The sequence below is a fragment of the Microcebus murinus genome, chromosome 4 (assembly GCF_040939455.1).
Source record: "Microcebus murinus isolate Inina chromosome 4, M.murinus_Inina_mat1.0, whole genome shotgun sequence".
Taxonomy (NCBI): Eukaryota; Metazoa; Chordata; class Mammalia; order Primates; family Cheirogaleidae; genus Microcebus; species Microcebus murinus.
In genome coordinates, this window is record NC_134107.1 from 60,368,430 (window position 1) to 60,388,184 (window position 19,755).

Here is a 19,755-nt window from a genome sequence, read left to right on the forward strand (position 1 = left end):
CCTGGGTTCAAGCAATCCTCCTGCATCAGCCTCCCGAGTAGCTAGGACTATGGGTGCATGCCACCACACCTGGCTAATTTTTTCTATTTTTAGTAGAGATGGGGTCTCTTCGCTCAGTCTGGTCTCTAACTCCTGACCTCAAATGATTCTCCTGCTTCGTCCCAAAATGCTGTGGTTAAAGACATGGACCACCATACCTGGCCTTTTCTTTTCTTTTCTTTCTCTTTTTTTTAAAGATTTACTTAAAAGCATCTTATATTTTAAAAGTATCTTATATTTACTTAGGAAGTTTAAAATATGTTCTATTACACCACAGAAGAAGCATGTTATTGGCTTATTTTAAAAATGTTTTTCCTATTATATTATAAATCTTTCAGGATGGATCTGTTTGTTTTGATCTCTTTAACTGCACACATCTAATACAATACCTTGCACCCAGGAATTCTCCAAGTGCTTATTGAATTAAATTGTTGGTCTAGTTTCAAAGCGCCCTTTTTAATGAGAAATAACTTGTATAAGAATGTACAGCTGGCTCATGATAGAGCTACATGCATTTTAAGATTTCTAGCGTTCTTTTTGCAACATAATTTGCTATTTTTTTCTTCTTCCCTCTGAAATGTTATATAATCTTTGGGGAAATGCCACTTTCAGCATGTGCTGGCATACTTCTTTCTAAAACCAGAAAATGTAAGATCTCATAGTATATCTTTAAGAACAGGTAAGCCATGTGGTACTGAGGACAAGGAAAAACTCTCAAAAGGGTGTTTAAATTTTAACTATATGAGGGGAGAACAGCCAGCTCATGGGATGCTCACAATCTAAGAACATTAGACATGGTAGTTGTCTCCTTTTACTATTAATATTTATAGCTACCCAGATGAGGAGAAACAGCTTTATCAAGTATTGGGCATTTCAAAGAAAAGAATATACTTGGGAAATTTAAAACTTGATCAAATTTAATTAAAATAGCAGGTTATTCAGGTTATTTCTGCAATGTGCTGTTTTTCCTTGTCTCTTTCATTTATGAGAGGGACGATCAGTAGTTATGATGTTACTGTATAAATGTTTTTATGGTTTAGAGACTAGCTTAAATAAAGTCATTTAAATACCACTTGAAAGCCAGACTAAGGAATTTTCCAGAATGGCTGCAACTATTTTGTCTCTAGTACAAAATAAAATATGTTGTTAAAATATCTGATTAGTGAGGCTTTCATTAAGTTAGAATAGCTTTATTTTTTTCTGCTCATAAAAGTAAGCATAATTATATAATCAATGAATTATATAAAAAAGTACAGATTATCAAAAAGATTTAAAGAAGAAAGGGAAAATCACCAGTAATCCTGCCACCTAATAACCATATTTATATGTTTATTATAAACTTAAGCTTAAGACTTTTTAAAAAACAGATTTTTGGATCACACTGTATATGCCATTTTTACTGACCTTTTAAAATTAGCAAACTATATGAAGCTTTCCATGTTAATACATTGTTTTTGTGGATAGCATCAGCAATAGTTACTGATTAGAATTAGATCTTATAGAAGCAGTAATTGTTAGTGCCAAATGAGAGTGTAGACAGAGGATATAAAGCATCAGTTGCTCTAGATACCAAAGTAAATGGAAATGTTCTGATACTAATTTGATTATCTAATAAATTCATCATGTTCTGAATCAATGGTTCTGAAGCAAACCAACTCTTTTCTACCAGCTTGTATTAATGCTCTTTTCATAAATCCTATGTGAATTTAAAATGTTTTAAAGTATCTTCTATTAAAAAATAAGGCCTAGTTTGGGCGTGGTGGCTCATGCCTGTAATTCTAACATTTTGGGAGGCTAAAGCAGGAGGATTGCTTGAGGTTAGGAGTTCAAGACCAGCCTGATCAATATAGCAAGACCCCATCTCTACAAAAAATTTTGAAAAATTAGCCAGGCATGGCGGTGCATGCCTGTAGTCCTAGCTACTCGGGAGGCTGAGGCAGGAGGATTTGTATGAGCCCAGGAATTTGAGGTTGCTGTGAGATATGATGATGTCACTGTACCCAAACCTGGGCAACAGAGCAAGACCCTGTCTCAAAAAAAACCCAAAAAAACAAAAAACCAGAAAATCAAACAAAAAATAAGCCCTAGATATCAACAAAAAATGTATTCAATCTATTTATTGAGATGGTAATATTTAGTGGGTATAACCTTGCAGACTTTAAGTATCTGATTTATTAGATTTTTAAAAATATATTGAAAATTAATGATTCCCATTACTATCCTTGTGAATCCTCCTTAGGAATCTAGAGTCCCAATTTGAGAACTGTTGCCTCAGGAGTTCAAGGATGAAGTAGGCTATGATCACATCACTGCACTTCACTCCATCCTGGGTGGCAGAGTGAGATCCTGTCTCTAAAAAAAAACAAAAAACAACAAAAAACAAAACTAGCAAGGTTTAAAAAAAAGGGCAAAAGTTTGAAAAGACTCTTCACAAAAGAATATCACTACTAACCACGTGAAAAGATAGCATAGTTAGCCAGAGCAGGGAAATACTAATTAAAACCATAAGATATCACTTTACATCCTGTAGAATGGCTCAAATTAAAAGGATAACGATTCCAAGTGTGAGAATGAATGTGAGTATGTGGATCAGGTGAAACTTCCATGCATTGGTCCTGGGAGTATAAAATAGTATAACCACAGTGGGAAACCTTGTGGCAGTTGCTTTATAAATTTAAACATGCACTCACTATGTGACCCAGCAATTCCACGTGTAGCTTTTTAGCTAACCCAAACAAAAACATTAGTCCACAAAAAGACTTAAATTTTTAGAGTAGCTATATTCATAATAGTCCAGAGCTAAATAACAACCCAGATGTCCTTGAATGGATAAAGAAATTATGATATAGTCATACAGTGGGATATATCTCATCCATTTAAAGGAATGTCTTAATATTAATAATAAACTCAGTAACATGGATGGATCTCAAAAATATGCTAAGTGAATGAAACCTGACACAAAGAAATACATGTTGTATGATTTTATAATTGGCAAAACTAATCTATAGCCATGATAATCAGATTAGTAGTTGCCTGGGGCTATGTGGGTTGGGAGATTGATTGCTAATGGGTTCAAAAGGACTTTCTTCGTATGGTGGCAATGTTCTGTCTCTTAATTAGGGAAATGATTATGTTGATATATATATTCAACAAAACTCAATACACTATATATTCCATATGTGTTCATATTATCATATGCAGATTATGGTTTAACATGGAAAAATCAATTCTAAATGGATTATATATTGAAAGGTCAAACAATAAACTCCTTAAAGATAATATGGGAAATATTCTCATGACCTTCAGTGTATAACATTTCTTAAATGGCATACAAAAAGCATTAACCCGAAAATAAAAGATTGATAAGTTGAAGTGCATTAAAACCTGGAATTTCTTGTCTTCGAAAGACAGTACAGTTGATTCTTGAACATGTGTTTGAACTATGTGGGTCCACTTATATGTGGGTTTTTTTCAACCAAATGTGGATTGATAATACAGTATTCTCAGGATGCAAAACCGTGTATACAGAGGGCTGACTTTTCATATAGGTGGGTTCTGCAGGGCTGACTATGGGATTTGAGTATGCATGGATTTTGGTATATATGGGGGTCCTGAAACCAATCCCCTATGTGTTCTAAGGGACACCTGTACTAAGATAGTAAAAAACACAAAAAAATACATATACACATACATACATACATGTACATATAAGATATACATACATATAGTTATATATTTGTATGTATATATTTTTTCCTGACAGTTGCCTCATATCCAAAAATCATAAGTAACTTTTATAAATTATTGGAGGAAAAAACCCCAAACGTCTCAAAGAGAAAAGGGCAAAGATGTGAATAGACACTTCATAAAACATGATCTTCAAATAATAAACATATGAAAAGCTGTTCTACATCTTTAGTCATTAGAGAAATGCAAATTAAAATCATAATGAAGTATCCGTATATACCCACTGGAATGGCTAAAATAGACAAATGAGTGTTAGCAAGGTTAGAAGCAACTGCCACTCTTCTACACTGGGGAGGTGGAAGTGTAATTTGTACAACCAATTTGGAAAACTGGCTGCATGATCACAGCTTATGACTCAGCAGCTTCTCTTCTAGGATGTACTCCACAGAACAACAGAATGTATGCATGCATGCATATTGAAGAATATTTTTAGCAACCTACTTATAAATAGCCCCAAAATAGAAACTACTCCAATATTCATTTACAATAGAATGTTTACATTGTTTTATAGTCAAACAGTAGAATAAAACAAAAAAGGAAGTAACAAACTTCGTGTATACCTACATGGATGAATCCTACAAATAGAATGTTGAATGAAGGAAGACAAAGTCATATTAAGACTCCATTTATATAAAATTCAGAAGTAAGCAATGCGATATTATGGTGTTAGAAGCCAGGATCATGGTTACTTTTGGGTGAGGAGTAAGCACATGGGGTATTGGTAACAAACTGTTCTTTATCTTGGTGGTGGTTAATAGATATGCTTATTTTGTGTAATTTATCATGCTTTACATTTATGATTTGTACACTTTTCTATGTGTATATTATAGTTTGATTTTCAAGTTTATTTTAAAAAATTAACGAGGGCAAAGTAAGGAGATTTTTAGGAAAAAAATGGCATGGTATTCTTGGAAGTGTATGTGATTAATGTACAGAGGTCAATAGCTTTTCTCTAGTAATGAGCTTCTGAAAAAGGAAGCAGTAAAAATGATTTCATTTACAGTAACGGGCAGCTTCAGTCTGTCTCCTAGTTTAGGTCCCTACTGCTTGCCCCTTGCTTTTAGCTCTAGGGCTTCTCAGTTGTCCTTGCTGCAGCACCTACCGTGGGAACTTGGTTGTACAGGCCAGTGTGTGGGTTATTTAACACTCTGTGAGGCAAACTTTGGTCAATGGGATGTGGGAGCCAATAGGCATATGTTTCCCTTTTTCTCACCTCAGACTGACAGTCAAGATGCATTTCATATAGTTTCTCATATTGTCCCTGTAGCCAACTGCTGTAGCACTTTGTTGTGGCTCTGTCTTTCCCTGCTATGCTACTCTGTCCTTAACTCCTGCTTCCCGAAAAAGTATTGCATAAGCTGCCTTCTCAGACTGCTCAGGCACCCACAACTAAGAATTATCTAGCCTAACGTGTCAGTTGTGCTGAATCTGAGAAACTGATGTCTGAAGCTTTAAAATCCAGGCTCTTCCATATTCTGTCTCTGTGACTTTGGGAAATAACCGCTGAGTCTTAATTTTTGTTGTCTATAAAATGGCAATAATAAATAGATATAAGCAAAATCCTTAACAATTAAATGAGATAAGCTTTATAAACTTAATGCCTGGAACAGATGACTTCAGTGAACAACAGCTATTGATATTTTTAAATTTCTAATGCTGCTTTCTGACCGTCCCCTTTTCTTTTTTGGTATAAAAACTCTCCTAGAGACCAAGTTCTCAAATCCTTATAAATAACCCCCAAAAGGACAGTTCCCCCCTGCAAAAAAACTTGTATAGAACCTCCATATAGAGAAAACATCAGCATGATTCATGTGAAGATTTAAATGGATATATGAATTTTTTACTTTTGTAAAGTTTTAGCTTTGTTAAAATTATGGGGTATTGGCAGTGACTCAACGTTGCAATTGAAAAGGTTGTTTTGCCAGCAACACAAGTCTCCTGTCAAAAACTTAAGAGGCCGGGCACGGTGGCTCACGCCTGTAATCCTAGCACTCCGGGAGGCCGAGGCGGGCGGATTGCTCGAGGTCAGGAGTTCAAAACCAGCCTGAGCAAGAGCAAGACCCCGTCTCTACTATAAATAGAAAGAAATTAATTGGCCAACTAATATATATAGAAAAAATTAGCCGGGTATGGTGGCGCATGCCTGTAGTCCCAGCTACTCTGGAGGCTGAGGCAGGAGGACTGCTTGAGCCCAGGAGTTTGAGGTTGCTGTGAGCTAGGCTGACACCACGGCACTCACTCTAGCCTGGGCAACAAAGTGAGACCCTGTCTCAAAAAAAAAAACAAAACAAAACTTAAGAGTGGCAATAAAAATTATAAGGAGGCAGAAGGATAAATTCTAAAACACTAGAAAAAACAGAGAACATAGTGTGTAAACACCATTAAGGACTAAACAAAATAACACTAAAATATATAAAATGGGAAATTTAGGTCGGGCACGGTGGCTCACGCCTGTAATCCTAGCACTCCGGGAGGCCAAGGCAGGTGGATTGCTTGAGGTCAGGAGTTCAAAGCCAGCCTGAGCAAGAGTGAGACCCCCGTCTCTACTATAAATAGAAAGAAATGAATTGGCCAACTAATATATATAGAAAAAATTAGCCGGGCATGGTGGTACATGCCTGTAGTCCCAGCTACTCAGGAGGCTGAGGCAGCAGGATTGCTTGAGCCCAGGAGTTTGAGGTTGCCGTGAGCTAGGCTGACGCCACGGCACTCACTCTAGCCTGGGCAACAAAGTGAGACTCTGTCTCAAAAATAAATAAATAAATAAAATAAAATGGGAAAGTATTTAGTTTTTTAAGAATAGCAACATTTGTTTATATATATATTGGAGGGTGCTATCCTGTGCGTTTAGGATGGTTAGCAGCAATCTCTGGCCTTTATCCACTAGATACCAGTAACACACACTCCACTTTTCCAGTTGTGACAACCAAAAATGTCTCCATATGTTGCTACATGTTCCCTGGGTGGGGGCACAACAATCCTTGTTTGAGAACCACTGAGACAGACCTAGATTTGCATTCCAGCCCCAGCACCTATGGCTGTGTAAATTTGAACAAGTTACCTAACTCATAAGCTTTAGTTTTTTTAAGTGAGATAATGTATATATAGTGCTTAGTTCAGCTCCTGACACATACAGTTCAGTAAATGATAATTATTAATGATGCTAAAATCTTTTCTCTTTTTTTTGCCACTCTGCTGCTCTGTCCTCTAAAAGTAAAATGCCCCTTTGTGTAGGTTGTGGTCAAGTTGTTGAACTATAATTTCTCATCTATGATCTTCAAAAGACATTGATTGTCTTATGTTAGTAGTTAGCACAGACTTTAGTTTTGTTCTTGCCTCAGCTAAGGATTCACTTTCTTTTCCCTTGTGTTCTTGTTTGCATTGGGCAGAGTTGGTAGTATATTCTTTCATTTGAATCTCTTTCTGGCTTAGTATTGTATACGGTGCTCTTTGCATATTCATAACCTCACGAATTATTAGACTAACATCTTAAAGACTAGTTCAGGCTGACAGGAATCAGACCTATAGAAATTGAAAAGATAAGACTAAGGCTTTATTGTTGTTTATTGTTGTTATAGTTTTTTTTTTTTTTTTAAACCTTGAGCCATAGCCTATCAAGAATTTTCTTATTTGTTCTTTAGCTTTATTTTTTCCCAGAAGAATGATTAAAAATATTAGTAGCCTATACTTGCTTTGACATGCATTATCTTGTTTAAATGTTATTAAAACTCTAGGCAGTGAAAAGTGAATAAAAATATTAATAGAAAGAGAGGTTTTGATGTACTATAAGTACACAAGACAATGTTAAGAATTATGTCATATTGTTATCTCATTTATGCCTTATAGCAATATCTGCAAAATAAGTGGCATTATCTCCATTTTGGAGACAAGCAAATGATGGTTCGTTTGCCCAAGATCACCTAAGTTTTTATTCCAAAGCCAGTGCTATTTCATAATGCTGTGCTTCCTCCCCAAAATAAAGAGCATATGCCTCTGCCTTAAATTTCTTTGTAGGCTATGTATCTTGACCTATCCTGTGACTGCTAGATGAGAGCATAAAAATATAGGACATTGTGACTATGATAAGTCATTCTTTCTGTTGCCAGTGGCCTAGCTCAGCTTCTCTGGCTTTCTGTGGCCATCACTTCTCTTCTCCTGGTCCAATGCAGTTAAACTGGCTTATGGGAATAAGGGAAGATTTGGGGTTCAGGCTTTTTTGGCTACATGAATGAACATTATTTTTGGTTATATGTATTACCTTACCTTTTATGGTTTCATATTGCCCAAGAATATCTTAATCCATGAAGTATATGTTTGGCAAGAGCTAAGTAAAAGCAGATTTACTTAAAAATCAAGAGGGCTCTATATCTGATAAGAAAAATAGTCTCAAAACTGCCGTGTGATCTGTTTGTTCTAATAGACTACAGAGTAAAAGATGTTTTTAAGTATATAGAGTTGCCTAAAACTCTACTGTCTCTGTGTAATATGTATTTTTAGCTGAGAGAAGAAAAGTTACAAGAGGAAAAAACCTCTGAAGATCAAATCCACAAGCTGTTACCAGAGGATACAGAAACAGGGAAAAGGAAAATGGATGAACAGAAAAAAAGAGAGGAGCCATTAGTACTGAAAACAAATCTGGAATGTGTAAGTAAATCACCTTTTTGATGGACATCTGCCTCAGTAAATCACCAATTAACCCAGGTGACATGGATCCAAAAGTCCTAAGTTGGTGAACTATGAGACCAGTAACAGTCTGGTAGCTTAAGAGTACCAGGGTACTCTTTACTGGGTAGCTTAAGAGTAGTGAAGAACTTAGCATCCATATGACAGCTGGAGAAAATAATTTTCGAATGGAACATTGAGATCTGTGGAAAGTTAAGGGACAAGGAGGAAAAAGGTGAGCGAGAGGGAAAACCTAGTATAGTATACTGTTTGTGATAAGTTTTAAATACATGTATTGTCATTTTGACTTGTGTGTTGTTATTTGACATTTAAGTTTTGTATGTCTTCTATCCTCAATTAGATTTCCTTAGAGCTTGTATTTTACTTGCCTTTATTCTTTGTAATGCCCTAAGCAGCACAGTGCTATATATATGGTAGGTTTAGATATTGAAGTCTAAACTTAAATTAGACTTCTAATGGGGCCAAATCTTCCCTGAATTTTTCAGTATTAATTTACCAAGTACATTTTTGGGAAAGGTTTTAAGTTGTGTATTTGAGTTATTTAAGAAAGCACTTTTGGAGGAACTACTAATTGTACCCAAATGGATAATTACAATTGAGTTTTATTTCCATAGTAAGTCATATTGGATTGGATATCATCTGTTGTTGTATGTATTGAGCATATCTTTAGACTTATATCTTTTAAAATATTTCATAATTCAGATTTGTTAGTATTTCAGGTTATCTTTCTAATTAGCTGGAATTAATAAAGCTTTACCATATATAAATATAGGCAACATAGCAGAGTAGGAAAAAAATCTCTGAACCAGAAGCCTACCTGTTAGACAGATGCCAATATTGTCTAATGGCTGATTGTACAATTTTGGCCAGATTACTTAATTTCTCTGTGCTTCTGGTTTAATTTTTGCAAAGGCAAAATTGAACAGAAAATTGAACTGAAAATTGAAATGATTTAAGCTTTCTTGGGATAGTAGTGTTTGCTGACTGTCGCATACATATGGAGCTTTTGATTCTAGTTATAATAATGATATTAGTAATTGTTATTTAATTATTAGTAAAAACAACCATTTGCATGTTATAAGGTTTCGCCCTTCTGAAAGATTCAGTTTAATAAGCATGAAGTGCTGGGTACTCTTAATGCTCTGTACATTAGGAAACATAAAGGGCAAAAGACTGCTAATGGAAAGGAGACAATTCAGCCAGGAAGGCAAGAATAAGATACTATATATCAGGCGTCCTCAAACTACGGCCCACGGGCAACATGGGGCCTGCCTAGGACATTTATCTGGCCCACCGGGTGTTTTTTCTGCCGTTGCCTGTCCTGCTTAGCACCCTACTCATCCCAGGCCCATAGTGTGCACTCTCCAATGGTCTGAGGGACAGTGAACTGACCCCCTGTTTAAAAAGTTTGAGCAAAGCTGTGGAAACAACCCAAGTGCCCATCAATTCATGAGTGGATTAATAAAATGTGGTATGTATATCATGGAGTACTACTCAGCTTTAAGAAACAATGGTGATATAGCACCTTTTATATATTCCTGGATAGAGCTGGAACCCATTCTAAGTGAAGTATCTCAAGAAGCACCACATGTACTCACCAGCAAATTGGTATTAACAGATCACCACCTAAGTGGACATATAGGAATAACATTTATTGGATGTCAGGCAGGTGGGAGGGGGGGAGGGGTTGGGTATATACAAACACAACAAGTAAGATGTGCAACGCTTGAAGCTCTGACTCGAGGGGTGAGGGGGTCATGGGCAATATATATAACCTTAACACTTGTACCGCCATAATACACTAAAATAATAATAAAAATGTTTGAGGACCCCTGATATATATGATGATCTTATGCATATATTATGTTACATAACTAAACTTTGGAGACACATCTCCATACAAAAGAAAAATTTTGTAAAATTTTGTAATGGATATTTTGTAAATAAAGATATATTTAGCTACAATTTCCTATTTTCCTTATGTATGGTGACTTTTGGGACACCTGTAATAGCCCCAGCTGTGGTCTATACTCTCTATAAAGACTACAGCTCTGCCTCTTCACCCCAATAGTACAAAACAACCCAGAAGGACCTTTCTTTTTAGGACAAACTAGCCTTTATAGAGAGAGCTTACCCTTCACTGTGGTCCTTTGATAGAAAGAACTTCCTGTTCCTGGCCTTGCCAGATCCAGGTTTCTCCAGGAATGGATCTCTAATATTAAATGATGTCAAGACTGGGAAATCACTCTAATTGTTTTTTCATTTGCCACTACCATCTTTGACATAGAAATCAAGTGCATCAACTGAATTTTAATCTTCAGAAGAATCAGAAAGTACAAATTTTTATTTGTTTATTGGTAATAGCCAGTTTTGCAAAATTTTCTATTCAAAAACACGTTGAATAAAATCTGACCTATGGCCAGGTGCGGTGGCTCACGCCTGTAATCCTAGCACTCTGGGAGGCCGAGGTGGGCAGATTGTTTGAGCTCGGAGTTCGAGACCAGCCTGAGCAAGAGTGAGACCCCATCTCTACTAAAAATGGAAAGAAATTAATTGCCAACTAAAAATATATAGAAAAAATTAGCCGGGCATGGTGGCGCATGCCTGTAATCCTAGCACTCTGGGAGGCTGAGGTGGGTGGATCATTAAAGCTCAGGAGTTTGAGACCAGCCTGAGCAAGAGCAAGACCTCATCTCTACTAAAAAATAGAAAGAAACTAGCTGGACAACTATCTATCTATCTGTCTGTCTGTCTATCTCACACATACACATACATATAACTAAAAATTAGCTGGGCATGGTGGCGCATGCCTGTAGTCCCAGCTACCTGGGAGGCTGAGGCAGGAGGATTGCTTGAGCCCAGGAGTTTGAGGTGGCTGTGAGCTAGGCTGATGCCATGGCACTCTAGCCAAGGCAACAAGAGTGAGATTCTGTCTCCAAAAAAAAATCTGACCTATGAACACTTCAAGTTTTAGATTTTTGTCATTTTGCCTTTTTTCATTCACTTCTATATTTTTAAGGACTTTTATATTTTATTTTTATTTTTTTTGAGACAAGAGTCTCACTCTGTTGTCTCAGCTAGAGTGCCATGGCATCAGCCTAGCTCACAACAACTTCAAACTCCTGGGCTCAAGTGATCCTCCTTCCTTAACCTCCCAAGTAGCTGGGACTACAGGCATGCACCACCATGCCTGGCTAATGTTTTTTTTTTCTATATATTTTTAGTTGTCCAGCTAATTTCTTTCTAATTTTTTTTAGTAGAGATGTGGTCTCTCTCTTGCTCAGGCTAGTCTTGAACTGCTAAGCTCAAACAATCCGCCTGCCTTGGCCTCCCAGAGTGCTAGGATTACAGGCATGAGCCACTGCGCCCGGCCGAGGACTTTTATTTTTATTCATTTATTTAATTTTTTTGAGACAGAGTCTTGCTCTGTCACCCAGGCTAGAGTGCAGTGGCGTGGTCATAGCTCACTGCAACCTTGAACTCCCGGCTCAAGGGATCCTACTGCCTCAGCCTCCTGAGTAGCTGGGACTACAGGCATACCCCTACCATACCCAGCTAATTTTTAAATAGTTTTAGAGACAGGGTCTCGACATTTTGCCCAGACTGGTCTCAAACTGGCCTTAAGGCGTCCTCCCAGTCATCGTCCCAGAATGCTAGGGTTACAGGCATGAGCCACTGTGCCCAGCCCTATTTTGGGGGATTGTAAATGGCTCTAATTTGCTTTAAATATGTCTTAAGAGTTTTTGGTATTAAATGTTAAGAGCTTTTGAGCAAATAATTCCATTTAGTTTAGCCAAGACTATATTCAGTGGAGACCCAAGAGAATCCTAAGTGGTCTCAGTGGGAAGCTAGCTGAAGGATTATTTTTTATATAGGGAATATTATGATTAGAGCTAGACTGATCATTTCACTCTCCTACCGAAAAACTTCAATGATTTCCCTTTTCCTATTAAATTAAATGAGGACTCTTCACCCCGACATTCAGGTCCTTCCTTCATATGATTCTAGCTTATTTTTCCATCCTTGCTTATACCCCAAAACTCTAGGGAGTATATATTTGCTTTCCCCCAGATATATACTCTGTTTTCTCTCCTCTGGATCCTTTGTCTTGCATTTTCATCTCATTGAAATGCCACCCAGCTTATCTGTTGAAAGGCAACTCATCTGTGTCCAGTTCAAAAGCTTTTGCATTCATAGAACTTTCAGGGATTCACTTATTTCTCTACTCCCATCATCCACTCTGCTTCTCCACTTTGTAACTTTTGCAGAACTTATTTCATTCTCTCTTACGTTATGTCTTTTTTGTGTTCGTGTTTTTCTAACAGGTTGTAAGTTTGTTGAATATAGTAAATATGTCTTACTCATTTTAAAATCTCCTATAATAACTTGCACATCACAAAATGTTTGATACATATTTGTGAAATTGAATTTGAATGGAGGAGGAAAGAGCTGACAATAGAAGCAGATATTATCATCTGTTATTATTTTTTCAGAATGGAAATAAAATGGGTACAATGTTTAATTTATTTCAATTTGTTATGATACATTTAATCCAATAATACAAATTGTTGGAAAACAATTTGATATAGCAGTTATACTAAAGATTATAGAGCAAAAAGTGAAAAATTACATGTCATCCCATAATTTAGAAATAACTCCTATAAACATTTTGGTAAATATCCTTCTAGACTTGTAAGCACCTATAAATATACACTATATATTGTTTCTCTTTTCAGAAAATGCAGGCTATTGTAGATACTGTTTTGTAGCCTGTTTTTAGTTAACTGTAAGTCAGGGGTGTCTTTCTATGTAAATAAAGAATTCACATCATTATTTAGTGGTCTCCTAGTATTCTTGACTGTAGAATTTGTTTAACAAATTTATTTAATAAATCTCCTCTTGATATTTTGCTATCTCAAACACCATTGTGATGAAATCCACCTGTCTCATTAATTCTTTAGAATAAATTACTAGAAGTAGAATGACTGGGTCAAAGGGAGTGTCCTCTTAAACATTTTTGTATTCATTACTCAGTTGCTCTCCAGAAAGTTTGTATATAATTATACTCCTATCAGTCATACATGAGAATACTAAACTAATTTTCTCACACCTTGCCAACTCTGGGTATTATCATTCTTTTAATTTTTTTAGGTACAATTTTTAAGATGTCACTTCAGGGATTTCATTTATGTATGCTTTGTACCATCTTAGGAATCCATAGTGCTATAGGTTTATTTTTATCGTAGGTGAAAAATGAGAGGTAAATATTTTCCTATCCTGTGCCTCTAGCTTCTGTGGGAGTAGAAATGTAGGGGTCAGATAGCTTTTGTCTAAATAATTAACTATTTGTTTATAATAACATAATTTATTTTTCAATAAATTGGCATATATATTATAAAATGAAAGTTTTTCTTAAAAGATTAATAGTATTTAAATTAATAAAAATAAAATTTATCTTGTTGAACACTTACTACTTGTTAGGTCTCATGTACTAGGTGCTTTTAATGGCTTATCACAAACTATATAGTAGACAGAGCAATCTTTATTTTATAGATGAGGAAACCAGGGCTCAGAAAAATGAAGCAACTAACCTATGATGACAATGACAGCTAAGTAATAGAGCTGGAATTTTACTTGGTACTGAATTGATTATGAAGAGAGGCTTAAATACAAATTGTAATTATTTATCTCCTGTTGAATCTATTGGTATCAAGCTTTTTCTTTTTTCTTAGAGTCGAGAAGAGAACATTATATAAAATTTGATAATGGGTTAGTGCTGTTAAAGATTTTCCATTGAATATTTTGTACAGCAGGGTTCTCTAAGGAATGATAACCTATGAAATTGGAATGCCTTTCTATAAATTATAGTTCTTCAATTCTCTCTCAAAAGCCAACTGTTAAGAAGTATAGCCTAGGCTGGGTGCGGTGGCTCACACATGTAATCCTAGCACTTTGGGAGGTGAAGTTGGGAGGATCACTTTAGGTCAGGAGTTTGAGACTAGTCTGAGCAAGAGTGAGACCCTGTCTCTAATAAAAATAGAAAAAATTAGCTGGGCATGGTGGTGTGCACCTGTAGTCCCAGCTACTGGGGAGGCTGAGGCAGGAGGATGATTTGAGTCCAGGAGTTTGAGGTTGCAGTGAGCTATGATGATGCCACTGCACTCTAGGCCTGTCAACAGAGTGATCATCTCAAAAAGTAAAAAAATAAAAAAGATGTATAGCCTATTGTGTGAGAATAACAAAGCATTTAAGGAATTCAGGGTGCTCTGAGCCATGTAGTACCTTGCATGCCTACATACACTACTCTCACTTTGTTAATCATTTAATCATTAGATGATTAGCCATTTTTTTCTTTACCTGCTTTATCATGGTATTGGGAATTTTTTAAAAAGATGGTCACTTACTCTTACAGAGCTTATTGTATGAAGCAGAAGACAAAGAAGCTATAGTTCATTGTGATTTGTTGCTATCCATTAAAAGAAAAAGACTCATATTGTATAATGAGTATATTCATTACTGTATTATATGCAAAAGGCATATCTAAAAGACACTTCAAGTGTCAATTGAAAGACTCTAAAAAGGAACTCCAAAGTAAAATGAAGATACATGAATGGTTATAAACAAGATGGAGAAAACTAACTCTAGGGTAATTTGGAAGCCTTTTCAGAGAGAGTGACATTTTTAAATGACTGTGACAGGCCAACAAGTATTTTTTTATAGGCAGAGAATGCAGATAGGGAATTTTAGGCCTGTTCAAAAGAATGGAAGTTTTGAAAAACTATGGTACATGTGGAAAGTAGAAAGTAGTTTGGTTGTACTCAGTGAGTTCCATGTGTGGGAGAAAAGCTAGGAAGGAAGGCTCGGTCTAGTTTGTGAAGGTCGTTGTATCAGACTGAGGTGTTTAGACTTTATCCTGAGCTCACCAGAAGTTAAGCAAGGGAATGATAGGATTCTATCTATATTCTGGGAAGATAATTTTTGGTAGTGTGGAGGGTATTAGAGAGAAGAAATCCTAGAGAGAGCAAGAATATTGTAATGGTCCAGGCAGAAGATGATGAGAATCTAAGGTAAGGCAATGACAGTGATATAAATGGGAAGAGTTAGATCTGAGAGACATTTTAGGAGTAGAGTGGAACAGAGTGGAAACAGCATGGAGACTAATGCTCTTTAAGAACCAGTTTTAGCCATTTATTAACTGTATAATTCTGGCAAATTAACTACTCTGAGCCTCAGTTCACCTTGCCATCTGTAAAAAACAGATAATAATCCCTGTTTTTAATGGGACTGATATAAACAGTAAATGAAGTAAAATATTTAGAAGTGTTGAGGAACCTAAAACCTCTCTCTATACAAATGTTATTATGAATTAGAAATAAGGGAAAGAAAAGAGCCATAGATGGCACTGAGGTTTCTAGATGGGTTGGTGGTGGGGCTTAGAGAAGAGAAATGGTGGTTTGATTTTAGATATATTGAGTTTGAGCTGCGTTTGAGATTGGGATCTCCAGGAGGCAGTTGGAAACAGATTGGAATTCAGAGCAGAGTAACCTAAGAGAGAGAGCTTTGAAACTATAGCTTGAGTGGATTCTATGGGAACCCCAAATGGACAGTCTTGTCTCCCTTGTCTCCCTGCCAGTGTCCTGCACGTCTCTCAGACTCAGAGAACGAAGAACCTTCTCGAGGCCAGATGACACAGACACATCGCTCGGCATTTGTTTCCAAGAACAGCTCCTACTCCTTAGCTTTCCTGGCAGGGTAAGAGACTGATACTGAATTCGGTCAGGGTTCTTCTGTTTCGGGGTATGAGCAAAAGGGACTGGGGGAGCAAAGGTATTTGTTGTAGCTACTTTGGGGGAGGTGGAAGGGGAGAAAAGAACGTAGGAACTGGTTTTCAAATGTGAATTAGGGAGAAAGGACTGATCTGAATTTTTAAAGAAAAGTAACATTTACCCATTCTCAGGGGAGGATTGTGCTAATTGCTCTGCTGCATAGTGTGAACCTTTCATCCTGGGGGAGGAAACAAGAAAGTTGTCTTCAGTCCAACAATATCCATGGATTCTCTCTCTGGACTTTAAAACTAGGAAGTAAGGCCTGAGTTGATTTTCTTTTTGTGCCTAGCCCTAGACCAAAATAAATCTTCATAGGTTTCAGGAGGGCAAACTGAAAAGTCTAGAAGACCCTTGACAAGGAATCCCTTGACTTTGTAGGCCCTGGAGAGGAAAGGAGGCAGGAATTAGATGGATGGTGGGAGCTTGAGGGATAATGAAGGGGTAGATAGGAGGAAGGAAAGGAAGGGAAGAGGAAATGGAGGAAGGAAGAAATCAGTCATTCATTCATTCAACAGATATTTTGTGAACAGCTGCTATTTGCCATGTTCTGTTTTAGTATAGAGATGCAAAGACAGCATCTTTACCCCAGTTCATTGTCTTTTTGTTTAAAGCTGGCATTTCTCACCCTTATCCTTGGGTTCAGCTCTTCCCTCCCACCAGCGCTATGATCTCTCTTTTTTGCTGTCCCTATGAACACACACTGGACCCTTACTATCTTAAGGCTTTTATTGCTACTCACTGACAAAAAGAAGCCACTAAAGTTTAAGAATTTTATAAAATGCTTGCTATTGTGACCCCTGATGTAGTTTCTACTTTGGAATCCTTTTTGTGTATGTTCTTTTGGAGTAGTCTGATCTTCCTCTGTTATTTCTGAGAGTAAAATTCACTAAATCTCCCATTCCTTTGAATGCCTTCCCTTCTGTAGGTGATGGCAGCTCTTTCTCCAAGAAGGCCCCTCCCAGAATACTTATTCACTCATTTGACATTTGTTGAATGGCCAGTGTATCATAGCCACTTAGGCTTGATTGAGGTAATCAGGACCCAGTAAGTAAGCCAGTATCCTTTCCCTTTATGAGAAAGATGGGACTCTTGCATTGTGTATATGAACTTGAACTGTAGATTCTTTTAAAGTTAAAATATTAAAGATTGCTGCCAGTGGTGCATGCCTGTAGTCCCAGCCACTTGGGAGGGTAAGGCAGGAGAATTGCTTTAGCCCAGGAGTTCAAGGCCAGCCTGGACAATGTAGCAAGATGCCATCTCTAAAAAAAAAAAAAAAATCAAGATTGTTTGACTAAAAATTGTTGGCTCCAGATTTTGTGTATGGATTTTCCTCCCCTTTATAATAGACCTATCTTAATGATTGTAAGGGGACTGTATTGAAAAGACAAAAAGATCAAATTATTCATTCCAGTGAAGCCACAATAAATACTCCCTGAAGCTAATATGTTGCTTTATGAATTCTATGACTAATTAATATTTCATAATTTAAAATAACTTAGAAAAAAAGAAATTTTTATATTAAAATCCAAATATGGTACCAACGGAAAATTGTTCCAATTAATTGGAGTAGTTATTGAACAGGTGAATTACTTATTACCAATTCTAGTCTCTATCCTTATGCCCTTGTAATTCATTCTTTTAAAGGGGAGGTACTATGTTAATATGCCATTAGTTAGAAATGCCTGGCAGGGAAATATAGAAAATTCTTTTCTAATAGTCAGTATTGTAAAACCTATACAGGAGTGTGCTTTTCATTATAAATGGCTTTTGGACATCTGTTATGTATCTTCTCTTCCTGCTCCTAGCCCATTTGCATATCTTACCCTATATCATTGAGCCACATTGGGACTAATTAATAGGAGAAATTTCACTTAAGATTTTACTATTAAGAAACACTTAATCAATATTATACATTACTAGATTTCTAGGCTCATTTTCTTCTAAACATCCAAGGTTGTATGCTAAGTTCAGTTATTGGAATAGTTATTAAAACAATTAATTTGATTTAGTTGGTAGGGTTATCTTTTTAGGAAATAGTTTGCTGATGTTGTGGAAACCTTAGGTTGGAAAATCAATTATGGTAATATAATGAATTGTGTCTCATATTTAGAACATGCCTTTCTTTAGATAAGACAATTAAGTTTCAGTTCCAAATTATATTTAGGAAAATAATATAGAATTGTTAGTGCTGATAATGAGATGTAGCATATGGATATATTAAAAAAAGAAGTAGCATAGTGATGGTTGCACAACAGTGTAACTGTTCACTTAAACATGGTTAAAATGGTCAATTTTATGTATATTTTACCATAATAAAACAATTTGGCATTGTTTATAATTTTTGGATATTTCTAATGCACTTTTTCTATCTATTAAGCAACAACAAAAGAATAGATTTTCTCTGCAAGTCTTTTCCTGAAGAGAATACATATGTAAAAAATTTTAAAGGTTTTACAACTGTATTTGAATCAAATGAATCTGCCATTTGTTTTTCTTCTTTATAAACTTTTCTTTCTTAAGCACAAAAGCATGGAGGTAAGGGTAAATAGGCATGACTGATGGGATGATTATTTTGGAAGGAATGCATCAGTAGATTTTGGCTGTGTGTCTTGTCAGTAGGTCAGCCCATTTTCATTTGAAAAATTCACAGTAAAGAGGGCTTTGCAGCCATAATAATGAAGTTCTACAACTCTTTGAAAATGAAGTTTCTAAATATAGTAATAGTTAACCCAAGATCATTTTGAAGTAAATCACAAAATATGTTAATTCAAAATAACCACCTGAACCGTAAGATATATGATTGTAAAGTTAAGCTTTTATTTTAAATATCTGGAAACCAGTTAATTGATCAACTAATTAATTATTTTTAAAAATGTATTTTCCTTCATTCTCATTCCTTCTTCTCCGCCAGAATCAAACTAAAAATATGGTTGCAAATTCTTCTTGTATTTCAGCCTAGAAAAACTTTCTCTTGTTGAGCTAGTAGTGCCTTTTCTTTTTCCTAAGAGCTCCATGTCCAGTTGCATTTCCTTTTTGCTTTGGCCATCAGGAAGTTTAGGATTAGGACAAAGTTTTCAATTTCAATTCAGTCGCCATGGCTTTCCAACATGGCCTACAGTTTTCTAAAAATAATTTTTGCTATGCCCTTCTTGCATTTATTGCTTAATATAGGCTTTGTTCTCCATTAAGGCTTACTCTTTATGTATTTTTACTGTAAATCACTTCCAATTCTTCTTTGAAATGGAGTATAACCATACAAAGAAATATAATCAAACCAATCATCCTGTTTCCAGTTTAAAAAAAGAAAGGGATGCAGTAATGCCGTTCTATGCAAAAATCGTATCATAAGTAAATGGTGCCTAGCATGATTTCTGCAACATGATAAGCTTTTAGTGACTATTGTTGCTGCTGCTGCTATTTTATCATCTTATTTTGGAACATGGACTCTGAAAGGAACCTT

At 36.1% G+C, this 19,755-nt stretch overlaps 1 protein-coding gene across 1 annotated transcript in view; it reads left to right on the forward strand.

Annotated features, from left to right (window-relative positions):
• Positions 1 to 19,755, forward strand: part of RNF169 (ring finger protein 169) — an 83,985-nt gene that overhangs the window by 42,384 nt on the left and 21,846 nt on the right. Inside the window, exons 3-4 of the mRNA XM_012745036.2 lie at positions 8,284 to 8,430; positions 16,103 to 16,221. Of these exons, the coding sequence (XP_012600490.2) occupies positions 8,284 to 8,430; positions 16,103 to 16,221 (266 nt within the window). The remainder of the gene's footprint in view (positions 1 to 8,283; positions 8,431 to 16,102; positions 16,222 to 19,755) is intronic.